This window comes from Motacilla alba, chromosome 26 (assembly GCF_015832195.1).
Source record: "Motacilla alba alba isolate MOTALB_02 chromosome 26, Motacilla_alba_V1.0_pri, whole genome shotgun sequence".
Lineage (NCBI taxonomy): Eukaryota > Metazoa > Chordata > Aves > Passeriformes > Motacillidae > Motacilla > Motacilla alba.
Genome location: NC_052041.1, coordinates 1,219,460 through 1,233,605, shown reverse-complemented (window position 1 = coordinate 1,233,605; position 14,146 = coordinate 1,219,460). Strand labels below are relative to the sequence as shown.

At 49.8% G+C, this 14,146-nt stretch overlaps 1 protein-coding gene across 3 annotated transcripts in view; it reads left to right on the top strand.

The window, feature by feature from the left end:
• The window catches only part of LGR6 (leucine rich repeat containing G protein-coupled receptor 6), a 153,702-nt gene that overhangs the window by 42,755 nt on the left and 96,801 nt on the right, over nt 1-14,146 (top strand). For all 3 annotated transcript variants that reach the window (XM_038162413.1, XM_038162412.1, XM_038162411.1), the window contains exon 2: nt 12,738-12,809. In XM_038162413.1, coding sequence (XP_038018341.1) covers nt 12,738-12,809 — 72 coding nt within the window. The remainder of the gene's footprint in view (nt 1-12,737; nt 12,810-14,146) is intronic.

The window sequence follows — 14,146 nt, the reverse complement described above, 5'->3', positions numbered from 1 at the left end:
CCAAGCCCAACTCTCAATATAAATCATCTGCTGTGCCAGACCATCCCAAGGCAGTCCTGCTCCAGAGTGAATTATTGCCCTCCCTTCCCGCTTGAGTGCATTAAATGTATTCAGCTCTGTCATGACATGGTTGTTCCTTCTCTGCCCTGTTTTGGCACAGAGAGCTCCACAACGGGCTGAAAGGCAAGCCCTGGACACTGCCTTGCTGCTCAGCAGGTGTTAGGTTATGCCAGGTTTTCTCCTCCCAAGGCAGCCATTCTGCAGATGTGCTGTTTGCTGCTCTTTGCAATTTTCAAGGCCTTGCTTGAGTGTCTTTGAAAATCCCAGCCTGCACAGGCAGTTCTTTGTCTAAACAGCTGCTTCTCACACTCGTGACTAAAGTAGTGGCACAATCCAGACTGAAAAAGCAAAGTGCAAACCTTGAGGGAGGTTCTGCTGCCCCATCATTGCAATGGGCAGCTCCTCCAGGGCAAAGCAGGGGATTAGAACCATAGGATCACAGAATTACAGATTGATTTGGTTTGGGAAGGACCTTCAAGCACATCTGATTCCAACTCCCCTGCTGAGGGAGGGGACAGGGTCAGGGTTAGGGTTCCACCAGACCAGGCTGCTCAGAGCTGCACCCAGCCTGATCCATCCTGTATCCTTGTGACACACCTCCCTGCTGGTGCAGAGCATAACCTGAGTTCAGGGCACCTCAATCCATGATGAAAGGCACAGGCACAGGGTTCTTATTCCCCCACAACTCTTCCCCACCTCTCCTGTTTCTCTCAGCCATTCTGCTCAGGGGAGGACCCTGCTGACCTGCTGCTGGGGTTCAAAGCATACAGAAGACAAGAGACACCACTGGGATTGAAAGACGAGAGACACAGCTGGGAGGTGTCTCTGCCAGCTCTGGGCTGGACACAACCATTGCTCTTTGTTTGCCCAAAGTTTTGGCCAAGTCTTTTGGGACTGGATGCAGTTTCCCCCTAGGGGCTCTAAGTGCTGTCTGGGATAGCCTGTGGTGTCACAGTTCCCTCTGGACACAACGCAGGACCCCCGGCTCCTGTGCCTGAGCACAGCTCAGAATCAAGACTGGGCTTCCCTCAGTGCCTTTCCTGCAGTACCTGGCACCTGCAGGGTCCCAAGATGGTAACTTGCTTGTGAGCAGCAAAGGGATCCCCCTGCAATGCCCCGGGAATCCAGGCTTTTGTCTGAGTAAATTTCCTAGAGCAAAACCTGCTCTTCCTCAAATGAAAAAGTTTCCAGGCAACAGAGATGTGGTAGAATTTTTTTTAATGAAAACGTATTGGAGATGTTTGAGTCTGAAGTGAAGGATTTTGTTTCAATTGAGGTTTCATTTTGCTTTTGATATTTCCAAATTCAGCCTCGGGTTAGTTTGTGCAGGTGCTGCCTGTCATTAAAAATTGCATTGTCATGGCTTGGCTTTTAGTGAATGAAATGTTTTGATGTGAGCATAAAGCATTTCAATCAGCCATTCAGACATTTTCAATGACAAAATTTATCAGATTTGGTCCCCTGTAAGATGTTTCCAAATTTTGTCTACTTCCAAGTAGTGACAGGCACAAACTGCACTAAGATTCAGCAGTGATCTACTCCAACCCTCCAGTTCTCCTTTACTGTTTACTTGCCACTCTCAGGACTTTGGGATCAGCTTGTCCCCAGAGCAGTGGTGCAGATGTGGTACTTTGCCATAATATGGTTTAGTGATATGGTGGCATTTGGTCAAAGGCCTGACTTGATGATCTTGGAGGGCCTTAAGGACTCTGTGATTCTATACTTGATTTGGTGTTAAACCACCAAAATGTGGCTTCCAATGGGAGAGGCAGCCTGGCTCAGTGCTTTCCCAGTAGTGCCTTGTCCCAGTTCTTCTCCATCTCAGCAGCTTTTCCCTCCATTCCTGTAGCCCTTACCCACAGTGACTGTACACCTGTCAGAGCCTTCCTCTGATTTCCTGCCAGCCAGAGAATGACAGGAAGAGTTGTGTGCTGCCAGACTCTCTCAGTGTGACAGAATCCAGAGTGTTGACCTGCCCTTCTGGCAGTTCCAGGCTATGGAGCTCCTGCCCACCAGCCACAGGCTTGGCCATCAGCTCTCTGTGGTGTGGAGGTCACTGGAGCAGGGCTGGGGACAGCAGGCATCAGCTGCAGGGATGGGACAGCCCTGGGGGTCAGGGATGGCAGCAGAGGAAGGATGTGTGCAGTGAAGAGAAACAGGACAGAGGTGGCTGCTCTGGGCCAGATGTGGAAGCAGCTCTTGCACAAACTGATGGTGGGCACCACAGAAGAGTGCACGAGGGCTTTCAGCTCCCAGTAGAGGTGGAACACCCTAACCCAAGTACTGCCTTTCCTTATGCTTCCAACTGATACTTTTCCAGAATATATGGGGGCAAATCTGCTTTGTGCAGAGCTTGTGCAAGCTCTGTGGGTGACAGTGGCTACAGGAGCCCGTGTGCAGCTGGAAGCATGTCTGTGGCAGGAGTGTGCAGCCCACACCTTCCTCCCCTCAGCCTGCTCCCTAAAGGAGATCCAGAGCTCTCAGCAGCTTCTCTGACCTGGACACAGGTACCAAGGTGGTCTGAAAGCCAGTCCCAGCCAAGTACACACCCAGGAAGCACTTGGGTCACATGAAGCTGCAGCTCAGCTTGTCACTCTCAGGTGTCTGCTCATGGAAATTCACCAAGAGCCTCTGGGAGCCACAAGAAGACAACTTTCAATACCCTCTGCTTTTGTGTTGCCCTCAGCCTGTCTGGACCCACTGGCTGGTCCTGGCAATCAGTGATTTAGGCACCCTTGAGCCAGATGTAGCACTGAACAATCACCCTGAATAGCCACAGAGAGACTTATTCTATGTTAATTTGTTGAGTATCTTTGTCTTGTGTCTGTATAGAGGGACTCTATAAAATTCTTTACCAGCAATTTGTACATAAAAAGTACATTCTCCTACTGCCTCAAACCAGCATCATGCCCTCTGTCACACCCTCCTCACCCATCTCCTGCAAGCAGAGGAGTCCTGCACGTGTACATTGACCAGATCCTTACACCCTGTCCCATCTCCTGTTCCTGTCTGCTTCAGCAGTGCCGAGGTACCAGCTGTGGGTGTCTCTGGGTCTGGATTGAAGGCACTTGAGACAGTAGCTTCATGTTTGGACTCAGGTGTTCATTATTTATCCGTAAAACAGTCTCACTACTGTGAGTTCAGCAGCTTTTCATTAGATGCACAAAATGGCCAACAATCTCTTGTTACAAGGTCTTTTAAGACTAAACTATGCAATTAGGAACTGACACCTAGATTATTTTCCCTTTTCACCCAATAACTGATCCCAAAGAGCCCCAATGCAGACTGCTCTGCCCAGGTACAGAGTGCCACCCAAACCCATGGAGAAGGAGGAAGAAGAAGCATGAAGAAGAAACCCAGGACAGCACCCTGTGCCCTCCATCTTGCTGCCATCCACAACATCCTAAAAATCCCAAAACCTCAATTTATCCCCAAGTGACACACCTGCACTGCTCTCTATAATCTATTTCACACTTTTGTGGATTCCAGTCTATCTTGAAGTCTGGGAAACTTTCTCCATGGATGAGGGTCAAAGTCAATGCTCCCCTGGGGGTCAGGGCACCCCAGAGCAGACAGAGAAATATTCCCAGTGCCCTGGGTTTCAACACATCAGTGTCTGCCTTTTGGTACACTTCAACCAGCCTTGCTCTCCAGGTGGATCAGTTCTCTCCCAGGAACATTTCCACAGAAATTAACTGCTGTTCCCACCATGTGGGCTCCAAGAGTGGTTGGACCATCGTGCAGGTGGCACCAGGTGGGCTGTAAATCCCTTTACTCTGAGCACTGGGGCAAACTGCCCAGAGAGGTCTGGGAGCTGTGGGCAGGACACGGAGCAGGCAGGGCAGGCTGTGGTGGATAAGCTGCTTTCCGAGGTGCTGGTACCAGAATAGCTCCAGTCTGTGCAGCAGCCTTTGCCTGGCAGTTTCTGGCTACCCAGAACAGCCCTGTGAATTAAAACCATCCCTGGCTGATCCTGAGCTGCTGTCCTGGTTCCAGAGCTGGGTTAATTTTTGCAGTATTTGGGAGGGGACACATTTCCAACACCCATTTGATTTCAAGGACACTTGCATGCGGAATGCTAGGGATGGGCCAGTTGTGTTGGTTTGCTGCTCCTTGTCTTGTTCAAAAGACTTTGGGTGGGAAGCAAATAGGAAGATGCTTCCAGGTTCACCTTTCCCTGGTAGCTGTTCTGGGTTAAGAGAATAATTCCTCCCACAGGAGGAATTTTGCCCCCAAAAAGCCTGGCAAGTGGGGACCTGAAATGCAGCAGAGACCTGGAGGAGGACAGAGAACAACCCTCAGCTCTGGACAGAAGGGGATGTGAGGTTCTTTCATCTTTTCATTTTCATTCTTTTTCATGAATGAGATTCTTCATTCAAGAAAAGAATGAGGTTTTTTTTCATTCTCTTTCAAAAGTCTCCACTTTTCATAGTGGAGACCGTTTAGTTGCCAAAAGTCAGGATGTTGCTGGGCTGTGGCTGCTCCAAAGGACATGGTGGGAAGAAAGGACAGATATTTGCAATCTTATTTTTCATGCTTTAAAAAGGTGTTCCCGTCTCTCATTCAGGCCCCAATGTTTCTTTTTAGTTTAGAGGTTCTTTTAGAATGAAAATGTTACGGTTGACCCAGCTCATCCACTTACCAACTATGAACCTGATTAAGTTAGGCTAACGTGTAAAAAGAGTTTTAAAGAGGTTGACAAGTCCTGCTTTGACATTTTCTGGACAGAAAGCATTTTTCTTTTCAAATTACTTCTTGTTTAGAATGTCCTTTCTGGGATGATTTTTTTTTTATGTCAACACTGAAGGGGAGGGAGGGGAAACAACATGGTTTTTATAATTTTGATCAACCCAAACCAATTCTTTCTGAACCTCTCTTTCATGGCAATCACCAAAAACATGAACTTGCAGAATGGTAACAGAAAAGAAAAATTGTGCTTCTCGCCCAACATCCAACTCAAAGCAGACTGCTGCACTGGCTGCTCTGTCTGGGAGGTGAAAGAGGGAATGGCAGGGGCTCTGTCAGCTTCCCCCTGTTTGGTGTGGGAGAGTCCCCATCCCCAGCTCTGTGTGATGGGCACAGAAGCCACCACAGCACTCGTGCAGGCCAGGGGATGTCAGTGCCTGTTGTGCTCCTCAGAGCTGCACCCAGCCAGAGAAGCCATCTGCTCCCTGCCTCCTCACAGCACAAGGGATTTCCCCTGGGATTGTCATGTTCCTTGGGAGCCAGAACAGCTACAGACAGGAGACAGAGCCCAGGAGAAAAATCTCCATGGGTTCAAGGAGCATTTGGACAACTCTCAGGCACATGGGGAGATCCTTGGGGCTGTCCTGTGCAGGGCCAGGAGTTGACTCCATCCTTGTGGGCCCCTTCCAGCTCAGGATATTTTATGATTCTGTGATTCTATGACACACTGTGCAAAATTCTTGATTTTTCCTATTTGGAAAGAGTGCCCTTATGGTCTGATCCAAGTCTCATTCCTGCCCCTGGCACAGGGGCTGCTGTTCCCAGCCCTCTCTCCTCCATCTGGTTGCAGCCTGTCCTGCCGTCCTGCCAAGTGCCCTGAGCTTCCACCTGCCCTGGGCTTGCACCCCACACCCTCCTGTCTCCCCTGACTCCCCCTGGCAGCCCTGGGGGCCCTGGGGTGGGATGGGATCTGCTGGCAGCCCTGACCTGGCAGAGGGTTTCTAGAAGTGATTTCTTCTGGTTGCCCCACCAGCCTCCCAGGGCCAGGAAGGCATCACTGCCCTGCTCAGCCCCTTCCTGCTGCCACACCAGAGGGCACCTGGCACAGGGCAAAGGCAGGGCAGGTACAGGGAGAGATGCAGGAGGAGCAGCCAGAGTAGCAGAGCTTTATTTGCCAAGGGTCACTGCTCTCACTGCACAGAGCCAGCTTCTGGTGAAGGAATGGGCTTAATCTCACCCTGGCAAACTGGCCTTGGCTGAGACTTTATTATTGAAATGTTGTGGAGATCTGGGATAGGGCCTACACGTGGGGGATGATCTAAGATGACTGATCTGTTTTCAAACGTGGAGAGGTGGGAGTAGAAACACGTTCTGCTCTTGCCCATTGCAGTGATATGGGATTGAAGCAGTGCTGGTGCCTCCAGATATGGTGTGATGTAAATGAGCCCTTAGTGCTTTGATCTCTTTATCTTCCCTTTCTCCTTCTCTTTATGGAGACTACCTTTAGTGTAGTTTTCAACCTGCAGGCTGTTAGGAAGAATTTCAGCTGGTTCTATGGCTCCAGGTACCATTCTACCATCAGCCCCAGCTTTGCCCCAGGCAATCCAGGCATTTTGTGGTGACCTTGGAGATTTCAAGATAAAGAGGAAAAGAGATAGTGAGAACCTTTATGAATCACTCTAGTATAATCTGAAGTATTTCTGAAACCATCATTTATTGCCTTTGGGCTCCTTTTCTGGTGGTGTAACTGTGCATTTTTACTGGATGCTAATGAGAGTGGCCAGGAGAGAGGCACAGACAGTGCTCAGCACCCAGGGAGTTCAGGGTGTTTTATTCCTTACAAGAACAGGCCTAGTGCTGGGCCTTTCCAGGATAAGGATGGCAATTTTGGTCTGGTTTGTTCAGTTCCCCTAGAAATCAGGCTGCTGGACTGGGAGGCCTTAATGCTGTAACTGTGCAACTAATTAATCAAAAGGATACCGGGTCATTAGCTTCTCCTCACAGTCACAAAAATTTCTGCTCACCTGCCTGAGTGTGAGGAAGGAGTTTTTTTATGGTCCAGGAAGCCACAGGTTCAGCACCAAAGGGGAGAGGAGCTGGGTTCAGCCTGGGCTGGGGTGACAGCACATTAATATCCTGAATGTCTTGAAAAATATGAACATATTCATACAGCAGAGCAATTTATGGGCTGAGAAGAAAGTCGCCATCTGGGATTCTTAGCAGCTTCCTGTAGGCTCAAACCAGGATGTCAGTCAGACTTGTCCTTTGGGGTGACTTTGCCTCCTTGCAAACAGGGAACAAGAGGTTCATTTCCCAAAATACTGAAAATCTTGTCCAGTGACTGGGGCCATGTCTGCCATCATTTCCAGCTGTAGCTACACACACTGGATTTCAGTGAGGTCCAGGGAAGCCAGAAGCCCATGGAGTGCCCCACTGTGGGCTCACTGAAGGTCCAGGAACAGCAACCTGAACTCGCAGAAACCTTGCAGAACAAAATTATTGAAGGCAGCTGCAAGAGCAGGAAGACACAGGCTTCTTGCTCTGCTGAGTGACAGAGGGATCCATGGGGAGCTCCTCAGGGGACTGAAGCTAAGGACCAGACTTTCTGCCCCTTTGGAGTAGACAGAGGTGGTTGGGGAATGTCTTCTCCGAGCCAGAGGTAGGAGTTGCTCTTTCTGTAGGAGAATCTCTCTGCCAGCTGTGCCATTTTCTAAGGACAGATGCACATCTGGCTCTGAGGTCTCTCTGCCTGGCCTCAGCCAAACTCTACCCCTGCAGTTTCCCCTTCAAACTCTCCTGGCTGAGCAGCCCTGGTCCTGTTGTGTTGCTCTAGAGGTGTTTCCACCTGTGTTGCTTTAGGTCTGTTGGTTTCTGCTTGCATTAATTCTGCTTGCATTAATTAATTGCAGCCCATCTCTGAGGAAACACTTTGCTTTGTGCCTGGGAAGACACGTCAGGGGCTGTGGGGCTCATGGGCAGGGTTCACCTTCCCCCAGTTTAGTGGGCAGCTTTAGATGCCTTGGGTTTGTGAGAGGCATCAGTCCTGCTGTCCCTAGAGGAACATCCTGGGGAAGTTGCTCCGGCCTATCTCAGGCAAGGCTTGCAGGGTGTCCTTCGTGCAGACCCCTCAGAGCAGCCTAAAATCCTGTCCTTTTGGCCCAGAGCATGCAGGTCCTCCAAGCCCTGCAGGCTCCTTCTCTGCCTCCTCCCAGAGGGCTGCACGCTCCCCACAGGGACATCCACAGCTCCATGGCTCAGAACACCCCACACAGCCTGCCCAGCAGCTATGGCAAGGAAAAACCCCTTTGATCTTTAAAGCTCATATCACCCCTGAGCTAAAACTCTGTGGTCACCATCTCCCAGCACGGCTGGGGAGCGTGGCGGGCAGTGCCAGCAGGGAGCCCAGCACCCTCCGTGTGTCACCTCAGTTTTTGGTTAGGAAGATCAGCAAATCAGTGAATAATCAAAGGTTGTTCATGAAAGAAGGTGACATCAAAGCAAATAATTTAAGGAACCCCTCGAGGGCCAGAGAAGTTGTAAGGTCTGAGGCTGAATCACATGAGCTCAGTTACCATGAACTGTGTCTCAGTTTTCCTGCAGGTACAAGTTAGAAATGCTTACGATAAATGTTTAGAATTAGTTGGGGAAGGGGGGAAAGTTAAATCACACTAATTATAGCCATGATGGCTTTGGTGCAGTGCCATTTGAAAGCATAGGTATGTTCTACACCTAATGCAAGAGGCATTAAAAGGCATTGCTTCTTGTGTAAGCAGGGTGATACGAGAGCAGAGTTTCAGTTTTGGGAGTAGTGGAGTAGTTCACTGGCAGCATTCCAGACCACAGCCATGAAGGGTGATTTGACAGCAAAAGAAATCCTACTTTTATTTGATATTTTGTAGAGAGGACAGACAGGCCAGTCACTGGGGAAGGAGGAACAGGGGAGCTCTGGGACAGGGGAGGGGTGGCTTGTCCCAGAGCACCACTGCTGAGTGATATCCCGAACTCAAAGGCAAGAATCTGGACAGTTCCCCTGCAGGTCCTGCAAGCCTGGGTGAAGCTGCAGCACCCCATTTCTTCTCCTACCTTTCTAATTTCTTTTAGTGTTTAAGAGACTTCGGGATTTGAGTCATTTGTGCATTTCTGTACTGCCTGCTCTGGTACAGACCTCACCTTTGGAATGGTTTCTCCAGTGCAAATGACAAGGGCCATGCACAGACATGAGTGACCCAGCACTTGCTTGGCTTCCCTGGATGCTCAGTCACTCAGAAGAGAGCCCTAGCTTGGAAAGCCAAGGTCACTAACACAGCTGAGAAAGGTCAGAGGAGCCCCTGACCCATTTATCCATGGATCCCTATTTATTCTGCTAGAGGCTGCAGACAAAATAATCCAACAAAGTTCAAATACTGTGAGATCCTTTTAAATTAACTGAAGTGGCTGACTGAAGTAACCACCCCCAAACACTTGAAGAGATAAACAGCTTCTCTGATTGCTCTGACAGGAAGCATTTCCACCCTTGCATGTGTTGGGGATGTTCATAACATAGAAACCTTACTAGGAGGAAAATCACAAGCTTGGGAAAACACAGCAACAAGTCAACAACATCTTTAAATGAGTAATAAGTCAAATATTTACTCCCACAACACTTCAGGCAAGAATCCTGTGCCTCAGCTTTCACACAAGCATGGACAGCCTGTGGAGAAACTTCTCGTACTTTTGTGGCTAAAAAATCACCAGGTCCAGGCTGTGCTTGGGAAGTTTATTTCCAGCCCTTGGAGGAATTTGTTCCTCCTTCACACCATTTGTCCTTGCATATTCCATGCTGTCCTGACACCACAGCCAGGCCAGGAATTCCACCACCTCAAGGCGGGTGTGATGTCCCCCGCTCTGGAGGAGCTGGTGGGGGGTCCCTGCAGGATGTCACACTGCAGAGTTAATGGCAAAACTGAGTCCCTGGAACGTTTGCCTTGCTGTTGAATAGCTGGCAAACCATGCCAGGATTTGCCCTTTTGGGGTGCCCTTTCCAGGGCTGTCAGTGCAGATGTATTGAGTCCTTCAGGACTGCAAACCACCAGAGTGTTCACACAGCCAAAACATCACTGACTTTTGAATAAAATTACTCAAAATATTTTCTATGTAACAACCTTGAAAAAAGGCTGAGCTCTTCTTCACTGCCCAAAGAGATGGTGGGAGAGACCCCCTTGTCTCAGACCTGCCTCTGGCCAGAGCCCCAGGGCTGCAGGAGGGAGGGAAGGGGGGCTTTGAAAGAAAAGCCACATTCTGTGGAGCTGTGAGGCTGCCAGAGTGATGGGATAAGGGCATCTCTCCTCTGCCTTTTGGGAGATTTTTTCAGAAACCAGTGTATTTCATTCCTTTTAGGTATGGATCAGGGCAGGAGGAAAGAAGTGTCCAAGGTCAGGTTGGACAGGGCTTGGAGAAACCGGGAAGAGTGGAAGGTGTCCCAGTCATGGCAGGGGGTGGAACGAGATGAGCTTGGAGGTCCTTTCCAGCCCAAACCATCCTGGGATTCTAAAAGATATTTGACCTCCCATATCCTCAGCCACCTAGAGCCCTGCTGCTGTCTGGGACTGATGAGTCCCATCCTGATGGGTCCAGACTGATGAGTCTGCACATCCCTGCAGCCAGCACCCGCCCAGGTGTCCAACTGTCCCCACCACACCTGGGGAGCACCTGGGCACTCAGAAGGCCATGAGGATTGGAAAGTGGCAGGCAAGGGGTAGTCTCTACACTGCCAGCAGAAGGCAACTTAAGGAATATACCTCACAGTTTCAAGGAGATCTTGGATGTTTCAGATCTGTGTTTTCTCTCGCAGTCTTTCATTTTACATTATTTCTCGTTATTTTCACATTGTTCCACAACATGTCAAAACATCAGACAGATTCATTACAACACAAACAGGAGACACTTTGATGTAGGAAAAGAGATGTTTTAATGGGTGCTAAGTAGCAACTGCCCTTGGGGGTTTAAAAATAAAAATAGAAGCAGCACAAAATAATATTTTAACCCTTTTATCCCAGGATCGCCAAAATATGGAATGCAGCATTGCACACAGAACAGTGCAGGCAATAATTTTATTTTTGCACTCATTCTAAAAACAGAATTTTGAATTCTCTTAGATTTTTGGTGAGTTTTCTACTACTTCTTTGGAGAAGAGAAAGTTATAAAGAAAAAAGTAAACTTCTCCAGGAGTATTTTCAAAAGGGCTCACAAAAGTGTAAGTGTGTGGTTTTGTCACAGGACACCTCTCCAGAGAATATGCAAAGACAGCTTCCAACCTTCCTGATGTGTCACCTGCAGTGACACCAATGCCAAAGGGAGCTGGTTAGAACACGGTGGTTTGGGTTTTTTTGTGGAAAGTGGTCGAAATGTAGAAACCTATGCACCCCAGGTGTTCTGCTCTTTACCAGCAGAACTCCAGCATTTTTTTAACTGAGGAATACAAAGGCATCTCAGTAAATTTTTCAGTGAACTCCTTTTTTAGTGAAGCAATTTCCTCCCCAGAGCCCAAAGCCAGCTGAGATGCTCCAGATCATTTGCTATGTGACCTGTGAGATCTCAGGTGCTCTGAGCAGGTGGAACAGCTCAGAGAGGTCCCTCTTGTATTGCTGGGCTCTCCTGAGGGGCTTTTCTCCTTTGTGCTTCTGTCCTTGTCGTTGTCCTGAGCCTCCTCCCAATGCCAAGACATTCCCAGTGCCACTGGGAGGGCAGGGAACGTCCTTCCTCAGGCTCACAAGTCTGGGAGGTTCACAGAAGGAAAAAATAAATAAATTGCTTTTATTTTGTTGTTGTTTCTCCTCTATTTCCCATCACACCCATCAGGCTGTGCTCTTAGTCCCAGGAGGAGCTGAGCTGTGCCCTGTCTTGCACAGTGACAAAGAGCAGCTCCTCTGCCTCCCACGAGGCTCTCCAGCACCCAGATGACACTGCCCACATTGCTTTGCTCACCAGGGGATATGCCCCATCTATTCCCATTGGGTTTAAGCACCCCAGCTTTTAATTCTGCCTCATCTTACCTCAGCTTTAAAGGCCAGTGCTCCCTTGCTCACCTGGACACAGCCTGGTCTAGGCTGGGGTTAGCAGTGTGGGTTTCTTCACGTGCAGCTGCTCATGAGAGCAGGGTTGCAGCTTTCAGACCCAAGAACAGCCTGGAAACATCCTTGGTTTCCCCAAACACCAGCTTGTGTATTGAATCACTTGGGACAGACTCAGCTGCTCTCACACCCTGAGATGGGGAGGGCTCTGCTCAGGCAGCTCACAGTGACTGTAGCACGCAGAGGGCTTCAGCACCACCCTGCACCCTCTGGGTACCAGCACAGCCTCCTCCAGAGGCTCTACTGGAACCCAGGCAGAGGAGATGAGCCTTTAGCTGGAGATGGCGGAGTGAGACAAGCACAATCAGCCAGGTTCCTTCTACCTCCTGATCTCTGTCACCCACAGAGCCAACCTCTGCCCCTCAGTCCTGGCGTGGTTCTCTAGTTTGTACAGTGTAGAGAAAGCCAGTCCAGTGGGACGGACCCCTTCTCTCATGGGCTGCTGTCTCCTCAAAAGCAGAGGTCTGCCCACACACTGGACAATCTCCCTGTGGGGGCTGGCATGGCCATGGTGACAGAGAGATGCTCTTGGGCCCAAGGACATGCTGTCCTATTCCAGTGTCACGGGGCTTCCTGTTCACTCTCCAAAACTTGTGAGACAGCAAGACTTCTTATGCTGTTGGGAAATGTCCTAACTTGCTTCATAACTTGGAGGAGCTCAGGCAGACCACCCTGAAGGAGCCAGCTCTCCCTGGCTACTCCTCTCCATCCCTCTGCCGGCACAGCCCGGGCTGTGATCAGATGTTAATGCTGAAATGCTGTTTGCAGAGGCTTCTCACCCTCCCATTTAGCAGGGAGGGGACACAGAGCCTGGCACTGAGGTTCATTCTGTGCAAACCACTGCGTGACTGATCAGAAACCTCTGTCTTTGCTTCCTGCCAGAGACCTGAGCATGAACAACATCAGCCAGCTGCAGCCCCGCGCGCTCCGACACCTGCGCTTCCTGGAGGAGCTGTGAGTATGGGGTGCTGCATGGGCAGGGGGTGCTGGGGCTGGGGGGACACTGCAGAGGGTCCTCTAGCACTGGCCACAGCTTCCAGTGCTGCTCCTGCAGCTGCAGGCTGAGGTGGAAGCAGCCTGCCTGCTGGGACAGGGTTTGTTTGCTGCTCCAGCTTAGGGGTTTCACTGAGGTCGTCACCTTCAGACTGAGGTGGTGCCAAAAGCCGAAATAAAAGAGGACCTAATCTCTCATTCAAAAATCAACCCTGTACCCTGGAGCAGAGCCAGCAAACAGAGAGCTTCACTCACCCTTCAGCAGACAGGGTCCCCCTCACAGCCTCCTGCAGCCCAGAGACACGTGAACCCCTGGGCGCTTCGCAGTCGGGTGGAGCCCACCCTGCAAAACTGGAGTCCAAAAAGCTTTCCCCAGAGGCTGAGGTGTCCCACCACTGCGCACTGAGGTCTGAGCAGGCACACTCAGACACAGCAGCAGTCTCATTCCTGGGGATCAGCATGTGGCTGTGTGTCAGTGAAGGAGTGGCCCCACTTCTGAAAGTGTGAAAATTAACCAGCAGCACAAGAAACCACTGGAATCCTTTGTGAGCCCCAAAAATGGGAGCCCAGGGGGCAGAATGTTGAGGTTGACCATTTCTGCATGAGTAAATGGCACCTGTATGGTCTTACTCCACTTGACCATGAGAAATACCTTCAGGTGTTATTCTCATGCTGTTGGTACTTTCAACACAACAGCTTCTGATGGAAAACACAATTTCTTCAAAACACTGTTATTGCATTCATGAAATCCTAATATTAATGCTTCATTTGATGTGTGTTGTAAACTTACTGTGAATATAACAGTTACTGCAACTTAATCTGCCTAAATGAAACACTTTCACTTCTCTGAATCAGATCGTGCTGCCACCACAAGGCACAACACTGGCATTTCATAAATGGCATTTTCCAAGCTGTCAGAATTACAGATATCACCCTAACACCTGTGAGGGTGGGCAGGCCCTGACACAGGGTGCCCAGAGCAGCTGTGGCTGCCCCTGGATCCCTGGAAGTGTCCAGGGCCAGGCTGGATTGGGCTTGGAGCAGCCTGGGGCAGTGAAGGTGTCTCTGTTAATGGCAGGGGGTGGAATGAGATGATCTTTAAGGTCCCTCCAAATCCAAATCACTGCAGGAGTCTGTGGTTTTATATTGTAGGTTTTTACTTCAAGTGGTCTTCTAACTGATCACCATATGTCTGTATTTCAAATTCTTTGGAGTTGTAAGGACCCCAGCTACCCAAGGCCCCCTCCCCAGCAGGCATTTACAGGCTGACGAGCCATTTTTGATCCTGTTCTGGCTTT